Genomic DNA, 19,063 nt, shown 5'->3' on the forward strand with positions numbered 1-19,063 from the left:
ATTTCAAGTATTATCCAGGGAAATTATTTTTTCAGCAGTTTGTGTGAAATTGACATTTACTGACATTAACTGATAAAAATCAAATCCTTACAATGCTGATTATATCCTTCCTGTACAACTATTTTTGTCTTCCTTATTTTGGATCTTTGTTGCACAATAGTCACTGTAAGTGGAGAGAAATGCTTATGGTTTATTAAAACTCTACAGTTCAGGCAAAGAAAGATGCCTAGCACTAACAGCACCAATTATTAACTGCTGTAAAGATCAATTAGATCTTGTAGCGCTTATGAAAAGCAACAGATGGCAAAGAGTGGGATACTACAACAATAAAGACAAAGGGGGTGTTTTTTGCTCAGATTGCTTCGCCCCATACTCCCTTCAAATTAACAGAATTTACACCTAGGGATATTACAAGTATTTTAGAAGTAATATTATAGCATCTTAAAGTGCACAATTGAATTTATCTTATAAAAAGTTACATGAAAAAATGTAAGCCTTAAAAATATGTTTTAAGATGTTAAGTACCATTTGAAATCTTTTGTACACTAACCAAAACCATCTACATTTACCAGGTTTCATAACAAACACACACCACACCCAATGCTAAGAACACTCAGCATTGCCCCTCAAAGCTCTAAAATATATAGCCATACAAAACTGCAGGAATCTAATATTCCTATCCAGTGATAAGTAGATTTCAAGTACAGATGGAAAACGCAAGTTGAAAGGGAATATATGAAATGTGATCCTGCAGGTTTACATTTCAGGGGAAGAGCCAAGCCTGTCTCCAAGGCATAGGTAATTCTGAAGATAGAAGTTTTCTATTAACAAATATTGGATACCCCATCATCTGTTACTCTTTTTTCCTTAAAATTACAAAGCCAAATGATACGAACTATTTGTTTAAAATGAAGCTATTACCAAGCAAGCTGCTTCAATAGGTAGGGAAGCAGAAACCTGAGAGCCAAAAGTGAAAGAGCAGGTCAACCAGTTGGTCTCCTTTCTTAAACATGAAGCACTTTTTAATTAAAGATGATTGATTTACACAATAGGCACTGACAGAGATACAACTGTACAGACATTAGGTATACAATTAGTTCAGTTACCATGGGGAGGAAAGATTGTACTGTGGTCAAATACACACATGCTGCCATGCCATTTTGTCTGCACCAAATTATACACATTCATCAAGAACGCAAGACATTGATAGCATCCGAATCTGACTGAAGACAGCTTATTTGAAAGCTTAATTTTTTTTTCTGTCTATGATTCTGGTGGAAAAGCAGCATAGGTGGAGACTCATCAGGACTCATACTGAACCAATGCTCTATCACCAAACAAGGTTCAAGGCCTTACAAATGGCTCTCAGAGGCCACTGGTCTCATAGGCACCTCTTTTGTACTACACAGTGCCATACAAAAAGAGCCTCTAGGCTGCTTCTTATTCCTCTCTTGTGGACAAGGAAGTAAAATGAGAAGAGGAGTAATGGGTATTCATCAGTGACATATCACCAATTAACACCAAGGATGAATTCGGCCCCTTTGGTAAGAATGCCACAAAATCACAATTATCAATTCTGACATGGCATTGTAATGAGGTGTCGATGCATGAAAATGCTGCATTGTGGTGACAGTCATGACCCTCCAAATGAACATGTTGTGGATCTCCATGACTCCATTCACTGGGTGAAAACTGGATCTAACCTGAATCCTGATTATTTATGGACCCAAGACCCTAAACTGTACAGTCAGAATAGAGAACAATTCTAGCTACTCCCACATAAATAAATTCAGACCTCCACAAATCTGAGCATCAGTGCTACAAAAACCCAGATTCAGCAATTGGATCCTGTAGGATCTATCCTATTTTGGCCCTCACCAGCCAAATTCTATGACATGAATGAAGTATGGCTGCTTCTATGGCACTAAAAAAGTTCAGACCCCATTGCATCCCAGCACTTGAGCTTAGCTAAAATCTAGATCTAGCATCTGGAGCTTGGCAGTTTTCTGGCCAACACTGTACAACCTAAATAAAAATTTGTGTAACAACATTGGAAAAATCTGGATCCTGACACATCTCAGCCCAATAGCACTGGAAAAACAAAATCTTATACCTGGATCCTGCTAATTTTTAACTCCAGTCCCCCAAATTCTACTCTCTAAACAAAACAAAAATAGCAGGTCCCAGTAGACCTTAAAAAAAAAAAAAAAAAAAATAGACCTTTTTGCAAACTGGGACAACAGTAACATAAGTAGATTCTTCTTGAGCCAGGTCTTTTTTAAATCCCAAATCCCAGAATTCTTCTAGCTAAAGAGAAATGCAACTCCAATTCTACTGCAAAAATCCACAGACAGCTCACTAGCACTGCAAAGACACATATCTGTACCCAGATTCTTTGGGAGCCTACAATTTTTTTACCTCAAGCTCCCAAACTGAACTGTCAAATTAGACAACACACGTTGCTAATCTCACTCAAACAGAAAAATCCAGACTCCAACAATGCAAAAAACATATACCTGGCACTTACGACTCGCCAGATCCAGCAAATTTTTATCCACAAACCTCTAAATTCTACTGTTTAGAACCTAGCCGCTCCTAGGACATCACAGAAGTCTGGCCCCTGACACCACAAGCACTTGAAACAATCCAAATATGGCTCTGGATCCAGCAAGGTCTAGCCCAGTTTTTCCATCTCCAAAGTTTTACCTTTTAGCTACACCCAAAGTGGAGTTTTCCTTTTCTACACTAGTTTTCTATTTAACTTGTACAATTGTACGGGTGGTGAGGGGGGTAGCAGAGTTACAGGGAGTAGCACAGAGTGGAAAGAAGTGGAGGCTATGCAGAGGGGTCCTAGCTGTGTTGGGGCCTCACCTCCTGGATGCGTTTGCGGGCCCGCTGCAGCACCTCTTCGTAGCCCTTCTGCCGCAGTTCGCTCAGGCTCTCGTAGTACTCTTCGGGGTCGTCGGTCTCGGTGAAGAGCACCTGGGAGAGGATCTTCCACCCGCAGGTGTCCAAGCTATGGCCCAGATAAACCTGTAACTGGTAACACAGCGCGTCCATCTCCTGCTCGGACAGCTGCGGGGCCCCGAACAACACCGTCCACATGCCCGAGGGCTCCTCAGGGAAGACGGGCAGGCAGGGCTCTAGCTCCGAGTTCACCGAGCACAGCTGCTGATGCACGGCCCGCAAGTCCTGGAAGGAGAAGAGGCCGGCCCAGCTGCACTCCTCCCCCGAGGAGTCCGCGTCTGCGGCCGGCTCGGCACCTTGCTGGACTGGTCCCGGCAGCAAAAGCAGCGGGGTCGTGGGCTCATCCTTCACCAACTCCAGCACCTCGATCTCCTCGGCCGCACCTGCTGGGCTTGGCGCCGCCGCCTCCGTGCAACGCGGAGGCCTCCGGACCGGACTGGCCTTCGTTCGCAGCGGGCTCTTCAGTATCGCCTCTGCCCCGGCCGCGGCGCCCTTCTCGGTGCTCCGGAGCAGCGAGTCCGCGCGGGGATGCGAGGAGCTCCTGGCCGGGCTGGAGTCCGCCCCGCAGGCCGAGGTCCGGCGGGCCGCGGGGGCGCCAGCCTGGGCAAGGGCCCTGTGCTCCTGTCCACCGGGGCTGCCCCGGCGCAACTCCCGCGAGCCGCTGCGCTGCCGCTGAGCCGTCCGGTTGTGGCAGGTGATGGCGAACTTGCCCTCGATCTCGTTCCAGGCCACGATGAACGCGAACTTGTGCTTCTCTCGCTCGAGGAAGGCGTGGGGCCTCACCGCCACCCAGTCCGCCTCCAGCGTCTCCTCCAGCGCGAAGGCGGACATAGTGCCCCGCTACGCGCCCGCGCTAGGCATCCGCATCCGCCGCCGGCTCACTGCCCGCCTTCAGCCATCTTGGGGGAGAAGGATGCGCCGGGGGGGAACGGCCGCTCGCGAGCTCGGCCTCCTGGTGCCGCTCGTCGCCCAGCGCGCGCGACGCGGGCTGCGCCGGCCCCGCCTCCCGCCGCGGTATCGTCCTGCACCGGGCGGGCGGGCGCCGCCGCGGACAATACAGCTCCCCGTACAGGTACTTCGCACGATCACGTGCGCCAGAAGCAGGCTCTGTTTACAAGCGACGCGGCCGCTGCGGCATCTCACCCCGCCCTAGGGTCCTGTCCCGCCCCCAAGCCACTTGCTGTCCCCGCCCCTCCTCCGGCTCCTCTCCTGTGAACGGCGGGGGGCGCGGGCGGCCGGCGCTCCTCCCCTGCCCCACGCCGCCAGACAGAGCTCCCCCCTCCTCCACGGGGATGCTCCTCCCGTTCCCCTTCCTCACGCTGTCACCGGTCCGTAGCCTACGTCAGGCTCAGCGGAGGGGCGCGAGGAGCCGCAGGTGCGGCGTTCAGAATCACCGCGGCCCAACGGCCAAGGGGAGGGGGAGCTGGGGTCGGCTTGCCCGGGGAGCAGGCGCAGGCGCAGTTGGAGGGAAACAAAATAAAAGCAACAGTTGGGGAGAGAAGAACCTGTGCCGGCTGAGGCCTGTGTGACACGTTACCCTCCTAATCGCCTCTGTCGGGGTGATTTAACTGGAGTCTCGCCTTCCCTGCAGCGAGGGGTAATTCGAAGTCAATCCTCCGCCCGTCTCCACAGCTGCTGGCTCTGGCGGATGGAATGTCCAGGCGAAAGTGGCATGGGGCGCTGCCGCCTCTGGGATAACGGGGGTAAGGGAGGAGGGGTCAATTCCTCCATCTCTGTCAGTTCCGGGGCAGCTCGGCTTCCTTTTGTCTTTGAAAACCCATTGTCTCTCTGGGTCCCATGATTTAGTTTCTCTTCCGTTTCTTGGCATATCATCCTGTTTTTCCTTGCCGCAAATCTGTAATCCCAAAACAACGTCAAGGGATTCTCTCCTCATTAGCTGCTACTCCGTGTAGGAGTCAAAGGGACAGCAACTAATCACTAACTCATCCTGCTGTTTCACTTTCTCCTCCACTGTCCTCTCTTCTCACACAGACTTTCGTTTCCCAAATTGCTACCCTTGTTTTTTCAAAAAGGACACACCTAAAATGTATTTTTCTATTTCAGTCACCCAGCCCAGGAAAGAACTTAATTGGCATTGAAGGACATGTAAATCCCATGCTGTAATAATGAAGCCACATTCACTAACGGCGGGTGCGGTTGGCTTGGGATTTTTGGTACTCTTCACATTCCCCACATACAGTCTTTCCTGGAGAAATGGGAAATGATTTGGTGTTTTATGTAGGTTATCTTATTTCCTTATCTTGAGTTACTCATTGTGATATCTGGGCAACTATTGCACAAGTTAAAAACAAACCTCTGTTATCAGTGACTGAGACAAATAAAGTCCACGTCTGTTGCTGGTACTCCCTCCCTTACTCCTGACTAGAAACTGAATACATGCATCCTGCATGACATCGTAAAACCATCAAACTGAGGTGCTGGAATACCTCAAAAGGGTAATTTCCAGAGTCAAGGGACCTCCAGCAAGAATGCTCACCCCCGTCCTGCCTTTAGGAGTTAATGTCCGTGGATAGGTAGCAAAAGCACTCTGGCAGATAGCAGCCTCTATGATGGGACTTGTGGACAGAAGCAGTCGCTGAAATAGCCAAGTCTTGGGTGGTTTTATAGATGATATCTTGATGTAAACTGAGAGCACCAAGGCACAGCAATTACATGCTCATGTTTGCCTGCCCTACTTAAAGGTGGGCAACTTTATTCTGCATTGGTTGATGCTTCAAGTAATACAGAACATGCTATATCTAAACTGGACAATTGCACTGTAAGGACCGCATCAAAAAAGGGATAACTAGTCACCTGTAATTCTGCTTCTCTTTTGATATAATTTGACTGGATTCCTGCTTTTGAGTCTCAGTTTCTTAGTATGAGACTGGGTGAAATCTCTAGCTTTCAAAGATTTTGGCACTGAGAATTCACCCTTAGTCTGAGACCTACTGCCAGTGTCATGGTGTCCTTTAGAATGTCCCCTTTCACTTCCTGGATGAGTGGGAAACAGAATTCGCCTCAAATTTAAATGTAACAACAATAATAGAGCCCCCCAGGACAAGACCATTAGAGAAAAAACAGTAATTGAAAAATGTTCCCCCCGGTTTCAGATCTGAGGGGAGGTGGTACATGAGTAAGAATCACTCCTCAAACAAGATTGTCAGAGAAGCAGAATAAGTGATTAAATGATCCCTTCTCTAATGACAGGAGTCCTAGAAGTCGCTTAAAAAGTCCTATTTTTGGAAACAGTTTGAGGATAGCCTCTGCAAACCCGAACATTCTCCAAACATGGAGGACCAAAGACACTGTACAAACCGATCTCATGTACCCTGGAAAATTATGGTGACTTCTTGAATGCCAAAACTTGGAGCTGGTGGGAAAAGTGAGGGAAGTGTTGACTCAGTAGCAAACAGCCAGAGACAGGACCATATATATGATCCTTAGGCTGAGGATGATATACGTTTTGTACTTGTAGCGGGATGGTCACCACACTCATGCCCTGAAGGGCTTAAAACAGCCCTGGGTGAGGGCTGGGGAGGGGGGGAAAGCTAGGCAGATTGGGGGAAGCCAGCCACAGGTGGGGCCACGCCCCAATCAGGCCATGGCTGGCCCTATAAGAGGGCTGAGGGCCAAAGAGTAGAAGAGACTCTCTCTAGCTTATGAGAGAGAAGGACCTGGCTGCCTGGGAGCTGAGAAGGGTACCTGAGGTGGAGCAGTGCTGGGGAAGGGCAGAGGAAGCTTGGGAGCTCCAGCCTGGTAAAACCCCAGGCTGCAGGCCTTGCTAAAAGGCCAAAAATGGTACTGGGGCTGCAGAGGGGCAGCCCAGAGATAGGCGAAGGCAGCAGGTCCTAACCCCCTTGCTGATAATGAGTGGTTTACAGACTGCAGTCTGCCCCAGTGAGCGGGGACTAGATGATGACTGGCAGTAGCCACTGAGGCAAGGTGGGGATAGAGGGTTGGGGGTTCTCCTGGGTGGGGAGACCCAGATTGTGGGTTTCTGCTGGGGCAGAAACCTGATGTAGAGGGACACTGGGGTTCGGGAGGGACATGGGGGGCCAGCGGCAGGCGAGACGCTGGCCTGCAGAGATGTGCTCTGGGCTGGAAGAGCTAATTCCCAGGATGACCAGCAGGAGGCGCTGTGCTGGTGAGGCATCGCCCTGTGACAGTACTCCAAAGCAGGTATGCAGAAGGAAATGCATTCCTTTGCATTCAAGGACCAGACACATGTCGAGTGGTGTGGAAAACATGACTATACCAGACATAAAAGTTAGGAGGGAAGAACATCATCTCAGAGAAAAACTGGTTCGAAAAAGGGAGATACTCCAATGAAAGGTAACTTCTATCTATCATGTAGGTTAAATGCCAACGCAATTCAACAAATATAAATCAAACATAGCTTCCAATGTGAAAATGGTTTTCACTTTTGTGTCCAGAGAGGAAAGCTATAGACTGTTTCTGTCAGGTATTCAGAAAGAAACTCTTCAGGAGATGAGTGTAAATATCAATCTGATTTTGTCTTTAATAATGCACAAATGAAAAAATGTCAATGTTTAATACATACCAGTAAATATATCCAGTCTTTCTACTGGTATTAGTACTTTTGAGACACTAAAACTGTGGAATCAGTATCTCAGGTCTTTGTGATCCCTGATGGACATAGTGCCGAGGACTTGCTCAGAGAGGGATGTATTACCCTAAAAAGGAAACTCAAGGTTGACCCAACAGTAGGAATTCAGTCAAAATGGTATCTTTAGAACAGAAATGGTTTCACTCCTTGACAACAGATAGGCTGCTGGTGTCCTGACACCACAGCTTGTCATGCTGACCAGTACTGTCTTATTTTTTTCCTTGTATACCCCAAGCGGTCTGTCTGTTTCCATCTTTCGTTTCTTGTTTTATACTTAGATTGTAAGCTTTTTGCGGCAGGGACTGTCTGTTCTGCGTTAGTAAGCATGTAGTACAGAGGGATCCTGGTCCATGACTGGGGCACCTAGGTACTGTGATAATACAAATAATTAATAATCATCATCCCAGGGCCAACTAAAGATGAAAAAAGGCACTTTGAGCCACTGCTGTCACCTGGGAATCTATGAGTAGTGATATATCTAATAAGAATCTGGGCTGGCAAGCCAGTTAAAAGGTAGATTTACTACCTCATTGTAATGTATAGTGGTGAGATAACTTCCATAGATTCCTCAATATGTTTTTTTCCTGCACACCAGTATCATCTACAACTTATCCAGATTGAGCCTGTGCCAGCTAGTTTTCAGACAGGATCCTAATTCAGCCAGGCACTGGGAAATCAAGAAAACTACAGAATCCAGGTTCAATGAGAAGGAGACACAAAGCTGAGTACGGTTCCAAACACTTCACAATCTCCACTAGCAGCCTCATATACAGTAAATGTTGAACAGGAGAGGTGGCAGGATGAAACCTTGTGGAACCCCACATGTGAGTGCTCTCAGAGAGGAATAACAATTGCCTATCACAAACCTCAAGGTCCTCCCTGAAATGAGTAATGTGAACCACTGTACAGTGATCTCACCCACACCTGGATAAATCATCTTCTGTCTACTAATGCCCTGAACAGCAGAAACATTCTTTAAAATGTTTGCTTAAACATTCCTATCACCTAATTTGTGACCCCTACAGAAAGAAAAGTGCTCAAGGCTTAACCATAATTACATCCTCTTGAATGGAATCCAAATGTTTAAACACTTTGCATAAGCTAGTTCTATTGCTAAGTCTTTTTGAGGAAACCCAAGTCCCATCACTGTCTAGGAAGTCTAGTATATTGGGAGAATTTAAATCATTTTCAGACAATTCCAGTCTCCCATGCTGTTGTAACGTCGTTTATGTTCACATTGTCACATACTATGTTTACCAGTTATGCTACTGTAGTTAGAGGGCTAGTCAATCAAATGGTTTGAAGCACTGTAGCAGTGAAGGTATTGGTTTTTAAAACTTCCTCTGTTTTGAAGAATTGTTACGTTCTGGCAGATCTATGTTTTACAACAGTTTTGAACAGGTTGTGTTGCTAGTGTGGTTCAAATTGCAATGCAAGTAAGGTAACATGCAAACTTAAATCTACTGTTTGTAAATATCTTTTGTAGAATTTAGCAACTTTTCTAAAGGTGCATCTACACAAAGTGAGGCAGGGCACTTGATTGCATGAAGTGGTTGTTTGTCCTTGTGATGGTTTAGTGCATGTAGATAGCAACATTTTTTACACTTTGCTGTGTCCACTTATGGCACATCTTTCAACTGGGGCTGTATCAATGCATTCCAGGACTCATTAAGTACCTATTTTATCATGCCCACAACTGTTTTCTGAAAGCAGCGACTTTTGGTTAATAAAAGATGGTATGGGCTTAAAGCAAGAAGTTGATATTGGCAGCATTCAAGACTCTAAAGAATCCCTCTTTGGGGGGCTGGAAAAGATTAAATCTGTTAAATTTAGACACAACACAGGAGTGGGAAAAGATTAGGGTGTGTGTGTGTATATATATATACACACACACTAAGAAGTATAACTGAAACCAAAATTGTAATTGGAGGGACAATTGATACAGCCTCACACTGAAGGTCATGCAGGTCTCCAGGAGGCACCCTCTGCTACATACATTCATATGAGCAGTGTTCTCCTGACTGGTGGTCCCACTTTGTAGGTTGGTTGAGTCAAGAATCATGGTGCTTGCTGCATTTGATGGTTCACAAATCAATTCTTTCATTCACCCATTACTGCAACTGCAATTCCAACAGGCTGTTTCTCCAGGTGTGCCTGGGGTGGGAGAGGCCATGCAGATCAGACTGTGAGTAGATTTTTATTAGCCAGTATAGGAATTAGAATTTCAATTTTTTTTAAATTCACATGGGTATTTTGTTGTTTATATTTGAATTTTCTTTGTGGTTTGTGGTTTTCCCTTTCTAGTAATAAATGTTCTTGACTGATTGTGTAAACTTATGGTTGTGGCTAACTGTATTGTTTCCTCTTTCTTGAATGTGTTCCTGTGCGCTATTAAAATCTTGCTGTTACAGCATTGATAGATATACCATAGATATGGCTGAAGAGACATTTTCTTTACAAAACAATTTTGAGGAATCATAATTTGGGGTGTAATTTCTCACCACTGTTGTCAAACCAAAAGTGAATTTCTGTGGGACTGTTCGGTAAGATTAGATTTGTCCAATTACAAAGCATGTGACTAAGCATCTAAGCATGCACAAATGTCGTTCTCAATTTTGCACTTGAAAAACTTATAATCAGCTACTTTTTAAAGCTTCAGACTTGCCATAGTCCTCAAGGCCTAGTACCTTTGAGATATCTGCCTTCCTGAAGATGAGTAAAACTATCAGGACTGAGTTAACTCCTTGCATCCATGTAGCAGACAGCATGATCGTAATCGGATAGAATACATGTGCAGAAGCTTACATTAAAATTCTATAAAATGAAATGTATACTTGGATGCTACAAACCATCTCCTCCTCTTGCTAAAAATCATTTTCAGAGAAGGGAGAGTGGATATAAAGCTGTTTATCTGTCTGAAGTGGCTGTATCCCACAAGGGCATAGACTCATAATGTCAATGGTCTCCTGAATGGTTGTGCCTGCTGCCAATATGACTTGCGATCACCGATCATCACCATCCTAATGAGGATGCATTTCCTACTGAGAGAAGAGGGTTATAACATGAAGACTTCCCTTTATGTAGATGCCTGCTGATGCTTTTGCTTGCCAACATTGGTTCTGGGTCCCCTGAAAATATCGCTTCCAGTTGGGAAGAGGAATAAGATGGGGGAGGTGAAGGATTGCATATATTGAAAGATAAAGAGGTTAATTACCAGTGATTGTTATTCAAATATATTGTTAATTTACATAGAACCTCACTCTTAAGTGTGCATGGACTCTCTACATTGAAACTGGAACCCCATATAAAGTAGTGACTAAGAACCATACACATGTTCTCACCCTCTACTGAATATTTGGATATGTGGTAATATAAGGAGCTGCAGGCTTGAGCCTCTTCAGTTCCTTCCACCTAATAAGAATCTGTATCTTAGGCTCTTAAAAAGTGGAGACAGAGGTTAGGAAGTATGAATCTATACTGACAACCCCTGGAAGAACCACAGTTTCTTCTTTTCCTCCTTCGAATATTGTCAACATAAATCTTCACTTTTGGAAGACTAACTAGCAATAACAGCACTCACAGGAGATGGATCTGAACAGCTAGTTAAATAAAAGATTGTAGAACTACTTTCCTGAATTAAGCATTAAACCCAGAAGCTGAGTCACAGGAATAACTGAGTAAATGTACGAAGAGTGTCAGATAGCAGCCTTGCAGATCTCAACGCAGATGAGCATTGTGCATTAAGAGAATGTTCTACAAGTGAAATATAGTTCTATATACATATATAGTTAATAGATTGTGCTCCAGAATATGCAGCATTGTTCTAGGTTTTGGAAGACCAATAAGTTGTTGTACACTGCAAATCACTTCCTCTGTGCAACTCTTTATATTCAGCGCTGTGAAGAAGGTGGGAAATACCTGTATTTTTTTTATTAATATGATGTGTACTTCTATCCGATTACTATCATGCTGTCTGCTACATGGATGCAGAGAGTTAACTCAGTCCTGATGGTTTTACTCATCTTCAGGAAGGCAGACAATGGCTATAGATAAAGCAGGGCATGGTATAGGTGTCAACTCCTTTGAAGGTTTAGCCCTACCATACTCTGATCAACAGCCTGTTTGATAACCCAGTGTGGTGGTTGGATTCCAAGTAGGGGAAAATGAAACAAAGGGGAGGGGTTAAAAGCTTCATTCCTCAATCTGAGAGAATCAGAAGGAGGCAGTGACCCTGCTCTCCCAGATGTTGAAGTACCAGGACTCAGTCAGGCCTACCTAAGTCTTATGGGAAATGCTAAGCTTAAGATAGATAATATGCAGATAGGCCTTTTTGTTGTTTTAACCCTTTTCCTCTCTGGTGGTTATGTTCATATGGATAAATCAGTCAGTAATGCTGTGTTTTGAAGAATCTGTTTGGAGTCCCTATGGCTTGGTCTACACTAAACCCCCAAATCGAACTAAGGTACGCAACTTCAGCTACGTGAATAACGTAGCTGAAGTTCGAAGTACCTTAGTTCGAACTTACCTCGGTCCACACGCGGCAGGCAGGCTCCCCCGTCGACTCCGCGGTACTCCTCTCGTCTAGCTGGAGTACCGCAGTCGACGGCGAGCACTTCCTGGTTCGACTTATCGCGTCCAGACAAGACGCGATAAGTCGAACCCAGAACTTCGATTGCCAGCCACCGAACTAGCGGCTGGGTGTAGACATACCCCAACTGTTCACAGTTCTCAGAAGGAAGTCTGTAGCAGGGGCCAAACCCAGTTGGAGCTGCTAAAGAGAGAGAGTTGGTAAACAGGGGTGCTGAAATCTGGAGACCCAATCTAAAGATGGGATGGAATTCCACTTTTAGAGACATGCAGGTGGTGGGTCTGTCACCTGAAAAGCATGCCCATGGAGGGTCTGGAGAGGGGTCAAAGGAACAGCTTGCCCTGAAATCCTGACAGTTGTTAACACTGTGAACTAATGGAATGTGTTCTACAACTGATGCATCTGCAAGGTCATACCAGGTCTACATACACATTTGGGCCATTTGGACAATTTTTTGTTCAGAGATTTCTCTGGGACAGATATAATGGGGACAAACAAAAACAGAAATTTCTTGCACCCAGTTCAAAAAGAAGGCATCAGTCAGAGAACTATCACTTTTTTCCTCCTTTAGACAAAATTGTTGACATTTGGTGTTCACTCTTGTTCCATGTTTGCAGAAAAGGAGTTAAACTACAAGGTCCTTGAAGTACCATTCGTGCTAGACATTGTAATTACTGCTCAGACGATCTGCTGAGATGCTGACTTTGCTCAGAAGATAGGCAGCTATCTGTATTACAGTGATGAATTCTGCAGCCAGACTGCCTTTTGGCAGAGAAGACTAGACTAAATGCTGCTTTCAATGTTGATTTAGTACATGATCCTGGCATTGCCTGTAAATGCCTATGATGTCTTTCTCTTGGTATAAGGGAGAAAAGCTTTGAATACTAGATGAGCCACTCATAATTCCTGTACATTTTAATACTAGATGAGCCACTCATTCCATCTAGCCTCTGCAGGATTCCACAGACGTTGTATCATTACATTTATTGACTGAGGTGAGCATAACAGCCTGTTGTAGATGCAACCAACATTGTCATTACACAAGGATTTGGATGCACAAATTTCTGACTGTACCCATCACAAAAAGAGAAGTAAGGACATTGCAGAATAGCCATCATTGACTCAGCCCTGGTCTACACTATGGGGTTAGGTTGAATTTAACCGCATTAGGTTGATTTTAAAATGAATGCGTCTACACAACCAACCCCGTTCCGTCGACCTAAAGGGCTCTTAAAATCGACTTGTGTACTCCTCCCCAGCGAGGGGAGTAGCGCTAAAATCAACCTTGCCAGGACAAATTTAGAATAGTGCAGACGCAATTCGATGGTGCTCCAGTGTGACCACTCTGGACAGCACTTTGAACTCCGATGCACTAGCCAAGTACACAGGAAAAGCCGCGGGAAATTTTGAATTTAATTTCCTGTTTGGTCAGCGTGGCGAGCTCAGCAGCACAGGTGACCATGCAGTTCCCCCAGAATTGCAAACAAGCTCCAGCATGGAGCAAACGGGAGACACTGGATCTGATTGCTGTATGGGGTGATGACTCTGTACAGGCAGAACTCCAATCAAAAAGAAGAAATGCTAAAATATATATGCCAAAATCGCACAGGGCATGGTGAGGGGGGCTACAACAGGGACACACAGCAGTGCCGCGTGAAAGTTAAGGAGCTCAGGCAAGCCTACCAAAAGACAAAGGAGGCAAACGGTTGCTCCGGGTCAGAGCCCCATACATGCCACTTCTATGATCAGCTGCATGGCATTCTAGGGGGAGACCCTACCACTACCCCAACACTGTCCGTGGACACCTGCAAGGGGGAAGTCTCACGCAACAGGGTGGAGTATTCTGTGGATGAGGAGGAGCACCAGGCAAATGGTGAATCCGTTCTCCCTGGCAGCCAGGACCTTTTCATCACCCTGGAGCCAATACCCTCCCAAGGCGGGATCCCCAACCCTGAAGCCAGATAAGGCACCTCTGGTGAGTGCACACTTGTAACTAGAGTACAGGGTTTAAAAGCAATAGGGTTTAATGTTTGATTTGCCCTAAAGAATTGGGATGCACTCGCAGCCAGTACAGCTACTGGAAAAGTCTGTTAATGTGTCTGGGGGTGGAGCGGGAATCCTCCAGGGACATCTCCATGAAGCTCTCCTGGAGGTACTCTGAAAGCCTTTGCAGAAGGTTTCTGGGGAGGGCTGCCTTATTTCATCCTCCACGGTAGGACATTTTACCACACCAAGTCAGTAGCAAGTAGTCTGGAATCATTGCGGCACAAAGCATGGCAGCAAATGGTCCTGGGTTTTGGTCGCATTCAAGCAACATTCAGTCTATATCTTTCTGTGTTAGCCTCAGGAGAGTGATCTCATTCATGGTCACCTGGTTGAAATAGAGGAATTTTTGTAAGGGAACAGTAAAAGGACCCCGTTCATGCTGGGCTGTTTGCGCTTGGCTAAAAGGGATCATCCCGGAGAATAGCCATGCGGCGGGGGGAGGGGTGAAGGGATCATTCCGGAGAATAGCCACGCAGTGGGGTGGGGGAAGGGGTGTGCTGCACATCCACCCTAAAATGGCAGCCCCTCCTTTTAAATGTAAAACCCACCCTTTCCCATAGGGGTGTGCTATGGGAAAGGGTGGTGCTGCAGTTTGAAACCATTCTCACATGTTATGAAGGCATAAGAAGCCAACCCCGCGTACCAAAAGGCTTACCATGGCTGCCTGGAAACCGAATTCTGTTGCCCAGCTGTTTGTGATGTCACCATACTAGGAGGCGCTCCATATAAAAGGCAAAATGCGACCTTGTACCTAAAGCACATGTGCTGTCTGCTGTGAATTGCTTGATTCGCTGTGAAAGAGTCCCCCTTGTGTTCTCAGAAATGTATCGTCTTAAATTTTACTCTCCCTTTTTATCCCCCCGCAGGTGCAAATGTTTCTATGCTCCCCCATCATCTCCATCCCTGAGGTTATCGCAGATTAGAAGGCGAAAAAAATGCACTCGCAATGACATGTCTTCCGAGCTCATGCAGTCCTCCCGCACTGATAGGGCACAGCTGAATGCATGGAGGCATTCAGTGGCAGAGTCCAGGAAAGCATTAAGTGAGCGCTATGAGAAGAGGCAGGATGCAATGCTGAGGCTAATGGGGGAGCAAACGGACATGCTCAGGCATCTGGTGGAGCTGCAGGAAAGCCAACAAGAGCACAGACCGCCACTGCATCCACTGTACTACCGCCTACCCTCCTCCCCAAGTTCCATATCCTCCTCACCCAGACATCCAAGAATGTGGGTGGAGAGGCTCCGGGCACCCAGCCACTCCACTCCAGGGGATGGCCCAAGCAACAGAAGGCTGTCATTCAAACAGTTTTGATTTGTAGTGTGGCTACAATAAGCGATGTGGCCTTGTCCTTCCCTCCTCCCCTACCCCACCCAGCTTACCTTATCAGTTAGCTCCCATGGGAGTAAGGGGTAGGCTGGGTTTCCAAGGATAGCTATTGGCATTTCAACATCCCCAACGGTAATTTTCTGGTCTGGGAAGAAAGTCCCATCTTGCAGCTTTTCGAACCGCCTGGAGTTCCGAAAGACCTCCCAACCATCCCATGTTGATGTCGGTGAAATGGTCCTTGTGATCCACCAGTGCTTGCAGCACCATTGAGAAGTACCCCTTGTGGTTTACGTATTGGTTGGCAAGGTGGTCTGGTGCCAAACTAGGGATATGCGTTCCATCTATCGCCCCACCACAGTTAGGGAATCCCATTGCACATTTCCCAGAGTCACTACCCTTGATAACAGAATGTCAGTGATTGCACTGGCTACTTGGATCAGAGCAGTCCCCGCAGTAGACTTGCCCACTCCAAATTGATTCCTGACTGACCGGTAGCATTCAGGCGTTGCAAGCTTCCAGAGGGCTATTGCTCTTTCAACTGTCAGGGCAGCTGTCATCTTGGTATTCCTGCGCTTCAGGGTGGGGGGAAAGCAACTCACAAAGTTCAAGGAAAGTGGCCTAACCCATGCAAAAGTTTCGCAGCCACTGTGAATCATCCCATACCCGCAACACTATGCGGTCCTACCAGTCTGTGCTTGTTTGCCAGGCCCAGAATCGGCGTTCCACTGTATCAACTAGCCCCACTACTGCCATGATGTCCTAATTGCCACAGCCTGTGCTTTCAGGAACGTCTGTTTCCATGTCCTCATCACAATCATCCTCGTGCTGGTGTCTCTTAGCCCGGTTCTGCACATACTCCAGGATGATGCGCAAGATGTTTACAATGCTCACAATAGCAGCGGTGAGCTGAGCGGGCTCCATGCTTGCCGTGGTATGGCATCTGCATGGGTAACCCAGGAAAAAAGGCGCAAAACGATTGTCTGCCATTGCTTTCACGGAGGGAGGGGCAACTGACTACATGTACCCAAAACCACCCCCGACAATGTTTTTGCCCCATCAGGCATTGCGGCACTCTTGTGACTTCCCTTTGCTTCTCTTTCAGAAAGTCATTTTTCTCCGGGGAAGCAAGGAAATCTGCGTGGGACATAAATTCTGCATATGCGCAGTGGTGCAGAATTCCCCTAGGAGTAAATCTATCTATCTATAGCAGTGGTTCTCAACCTGTTTATCAATATGTTACGTGGGCCGCAGGTTTAGAACCACAGCACATATCCCTAAAACCTCCTACAGTTCCTTATGCCCAGCACTCCCCCTTAACCGGAGACCATTTAAATAGTACCATAAAGAAATTTTCTTTTATTGTGCTACAGACTGAAGTTGCTGGTCCTTTTTTCCAGATCAAAACACATTCCTCTGGGGTAATTTGCTATCCACATCTTTTTCCCAGCATGTCATATGTGGAAACTTTGTTGTTAGGAAATAGAAAAGTTTCTGTACTGAGTAGCTGGCCAACCATGAGTATTCCATGGTTCTCCTAAACTTTTAAGCTTTCTGGTTCACGATTGGTTTAAGACAGGGGTCAGCAACCTTTCAGAAGTGGTGTGCCGAGTCTTCATTTATTCACTCTGATTTAAGGTTTCGCGTGCCAGTAATACATTTTAACATTTTTAGAAGGTCTCTTTCTACAAGTCTATAGTATATAACTAAACTATTGTATGTAAAGTAAATAAGGTTTTTTAAATGTTTAAGAAGCTTCATTTAAAATTAAATTAAAATGAAGAGCCCCCCGGACTGGTGGCCAGGACCCAGGCAGTGTGAGTGCCACTGAAAATCAGCTCACGTGCTGCCTTTGGCACGTGTGCCATAGGTTGCCTACCCCTGGGATAAAAATAGAGAAGAAAATAATATCACTCTGTAACCCAGAGTGCAAGAACTATACAGGCCTTCCCTTCCTAATTATGTTTCAATCAGCAGAAGCACTGTCTGGGTCAATACAAGTATCACACAATATGACTGAGGGGTTTGTCTTATCCAGTGAAATTTTTCTTTTTATTTAATGTCTGTTAAATCAGCTCAAACAAATTGCACAACAAATGTATAAACAAATAGTGCATTTTGTTTTTGCACTACAACACTTCCATTCATCAACAAAATATGACACAATTTCAGCTTCTCTCCCTAACACTGATGGGTAACACTCAATATCTATTCATTGTGAGTGGGGGAGAGAGTTACCCACAAGAAGTGAGGAAAAAGAGTTACCCACACATGAGGAAAAAGAAGAATAGAAATAAAATGGCAGTGCGCAGCCTGGAGGTAGTAGCCTGGCTGTAACTCAGTGGAGACCAAGGGAAAGCAAAAAGGTGTCACAGTCCCACCTACACTGAGTTCTAACCTGATTTTTTTTTGACAACTGTTTTATATAGACAAACACGCATTAGTGTCATGTTGTTACCCGGGGTTCTTTCAACCCAAAGCTCTTGGTAACTTTTACTCTGTGCGACGTGGTGTCAGGAAATAAATCAGGGGAGACATGGCCGTCCAACCGATAGATAGCTGGCATAAACAAGACAACACAAGAATGCTTTCACTTAAAGCTAAACTTTACTTAGTCTCAAGCACTTACACACGTCCGCAACAAGTTAGTAAAACACCCCCAACCCTTGATAATTACCAAAGCTGAGTGTGACTCTCGAGTGATGCAGCGGCAGGCTTCCGGTGGTCAAATCTTCCGTCTGCCGGTGGGGACCGCAAGATGTACCCAGAGGGAGAGTCCAAAAAGAGTCCCCAAATGAGTCCAACTACCTCAAACTTTTCCCCTTATTTATACATTAGTAATAGAATGACATGTCCCTTAAAGAAAACTTAAGTAAGCAGTTTCAAAGAGGTTCCTTCTGATTACTGATTAACCAGGTGTGAGTTTTTCCAGAGTTTGTAGCCTTGAGACCCCAATAGACATTCCTGGGGCACATCCTGCACGTATCAGCAACTTCAACACAGTTCTTATCAGGAAGGACGTGGGGTCAAGCTGCCCTTTCTGTGGCACCCCAACCCCCTCCCCCTCCCCACCCCCCGCCTTAGTCAAGCTGAGACTGCTGAATAGGCTGCTTTTAACAATAAGCCATAGTGGTTTCAAGCACTTTACTGGTTTGCAAAAATCTCCCCATACAATGTGACATAATATCACCAAGTAGCTGAAGACAAACAGCTTTAATACTCATTTTAATTATTGTATAGCATACACACCCAAACCCAAACTAGCTAGAGATATATTCCAGGAAAATCTTGTGCTTCTAGATTTTAGTTTCAATCACTGTAGAGCCTCCCAAATATTATCTACCAACTGTATGGTTGACTCCATATCCCAAAAAACAAATCTGTCATGAAATATTTGCAATCTCCCTGGTTATAATATGGAAGCTTGAATGTGGAGAGCCAAAAAAATGTTCTTGATGTTCACCAGTTCATTTTTCTCTCCTGAGTTTGTTGACTCAGGTTGAGAAATG

At 45.7% G+C, this 19,063-nt stretch overlaps 1 protein-coding gene across 1 annotated transcript in view; it reads right to left on the minus strand.

Moving 5' to 3' along the window:
• JMY (junction mediating and regulatory protein, p53 cofactor) overlaps positions 1 to 3,940 on the minus strand; it is a 142,051-nt gene extending 138,111 nt beyond the window's left edge. Inside the window, exon 1 of the mRNA XM_026649129.2 lies at positions 2,872 to 3,940. Within this exon, the coding sequence (XP_026504914.1) occupies positions 2,872 to 3,798 (927 nt within the window). The 5' untranslated portion in view covers positions 3,799 to 3,940. The remainder of the gene's footprint in view (positions 1 to 2,871) is intronic.
• Positions 3,941 to 19,063: the final 15,123 nt, after the last annotated feature.

This window comes from Terrapene carolina, unplaced genomic scaffold (assembly GCF_002925995.2).
Source record: "Terrapene carolina triunguis isolate 2854851 unplaced genomic scaffold, T_m_triunguis-2.0 Scaffold69, whole genome shotgun sequence".
Classification (NCBI taxonomy): domain Eukaryota; kingdom Metazoa; phylum Chordata; order Testudines; family Emydidae; genus Terrapene; species Terrapene triunguis.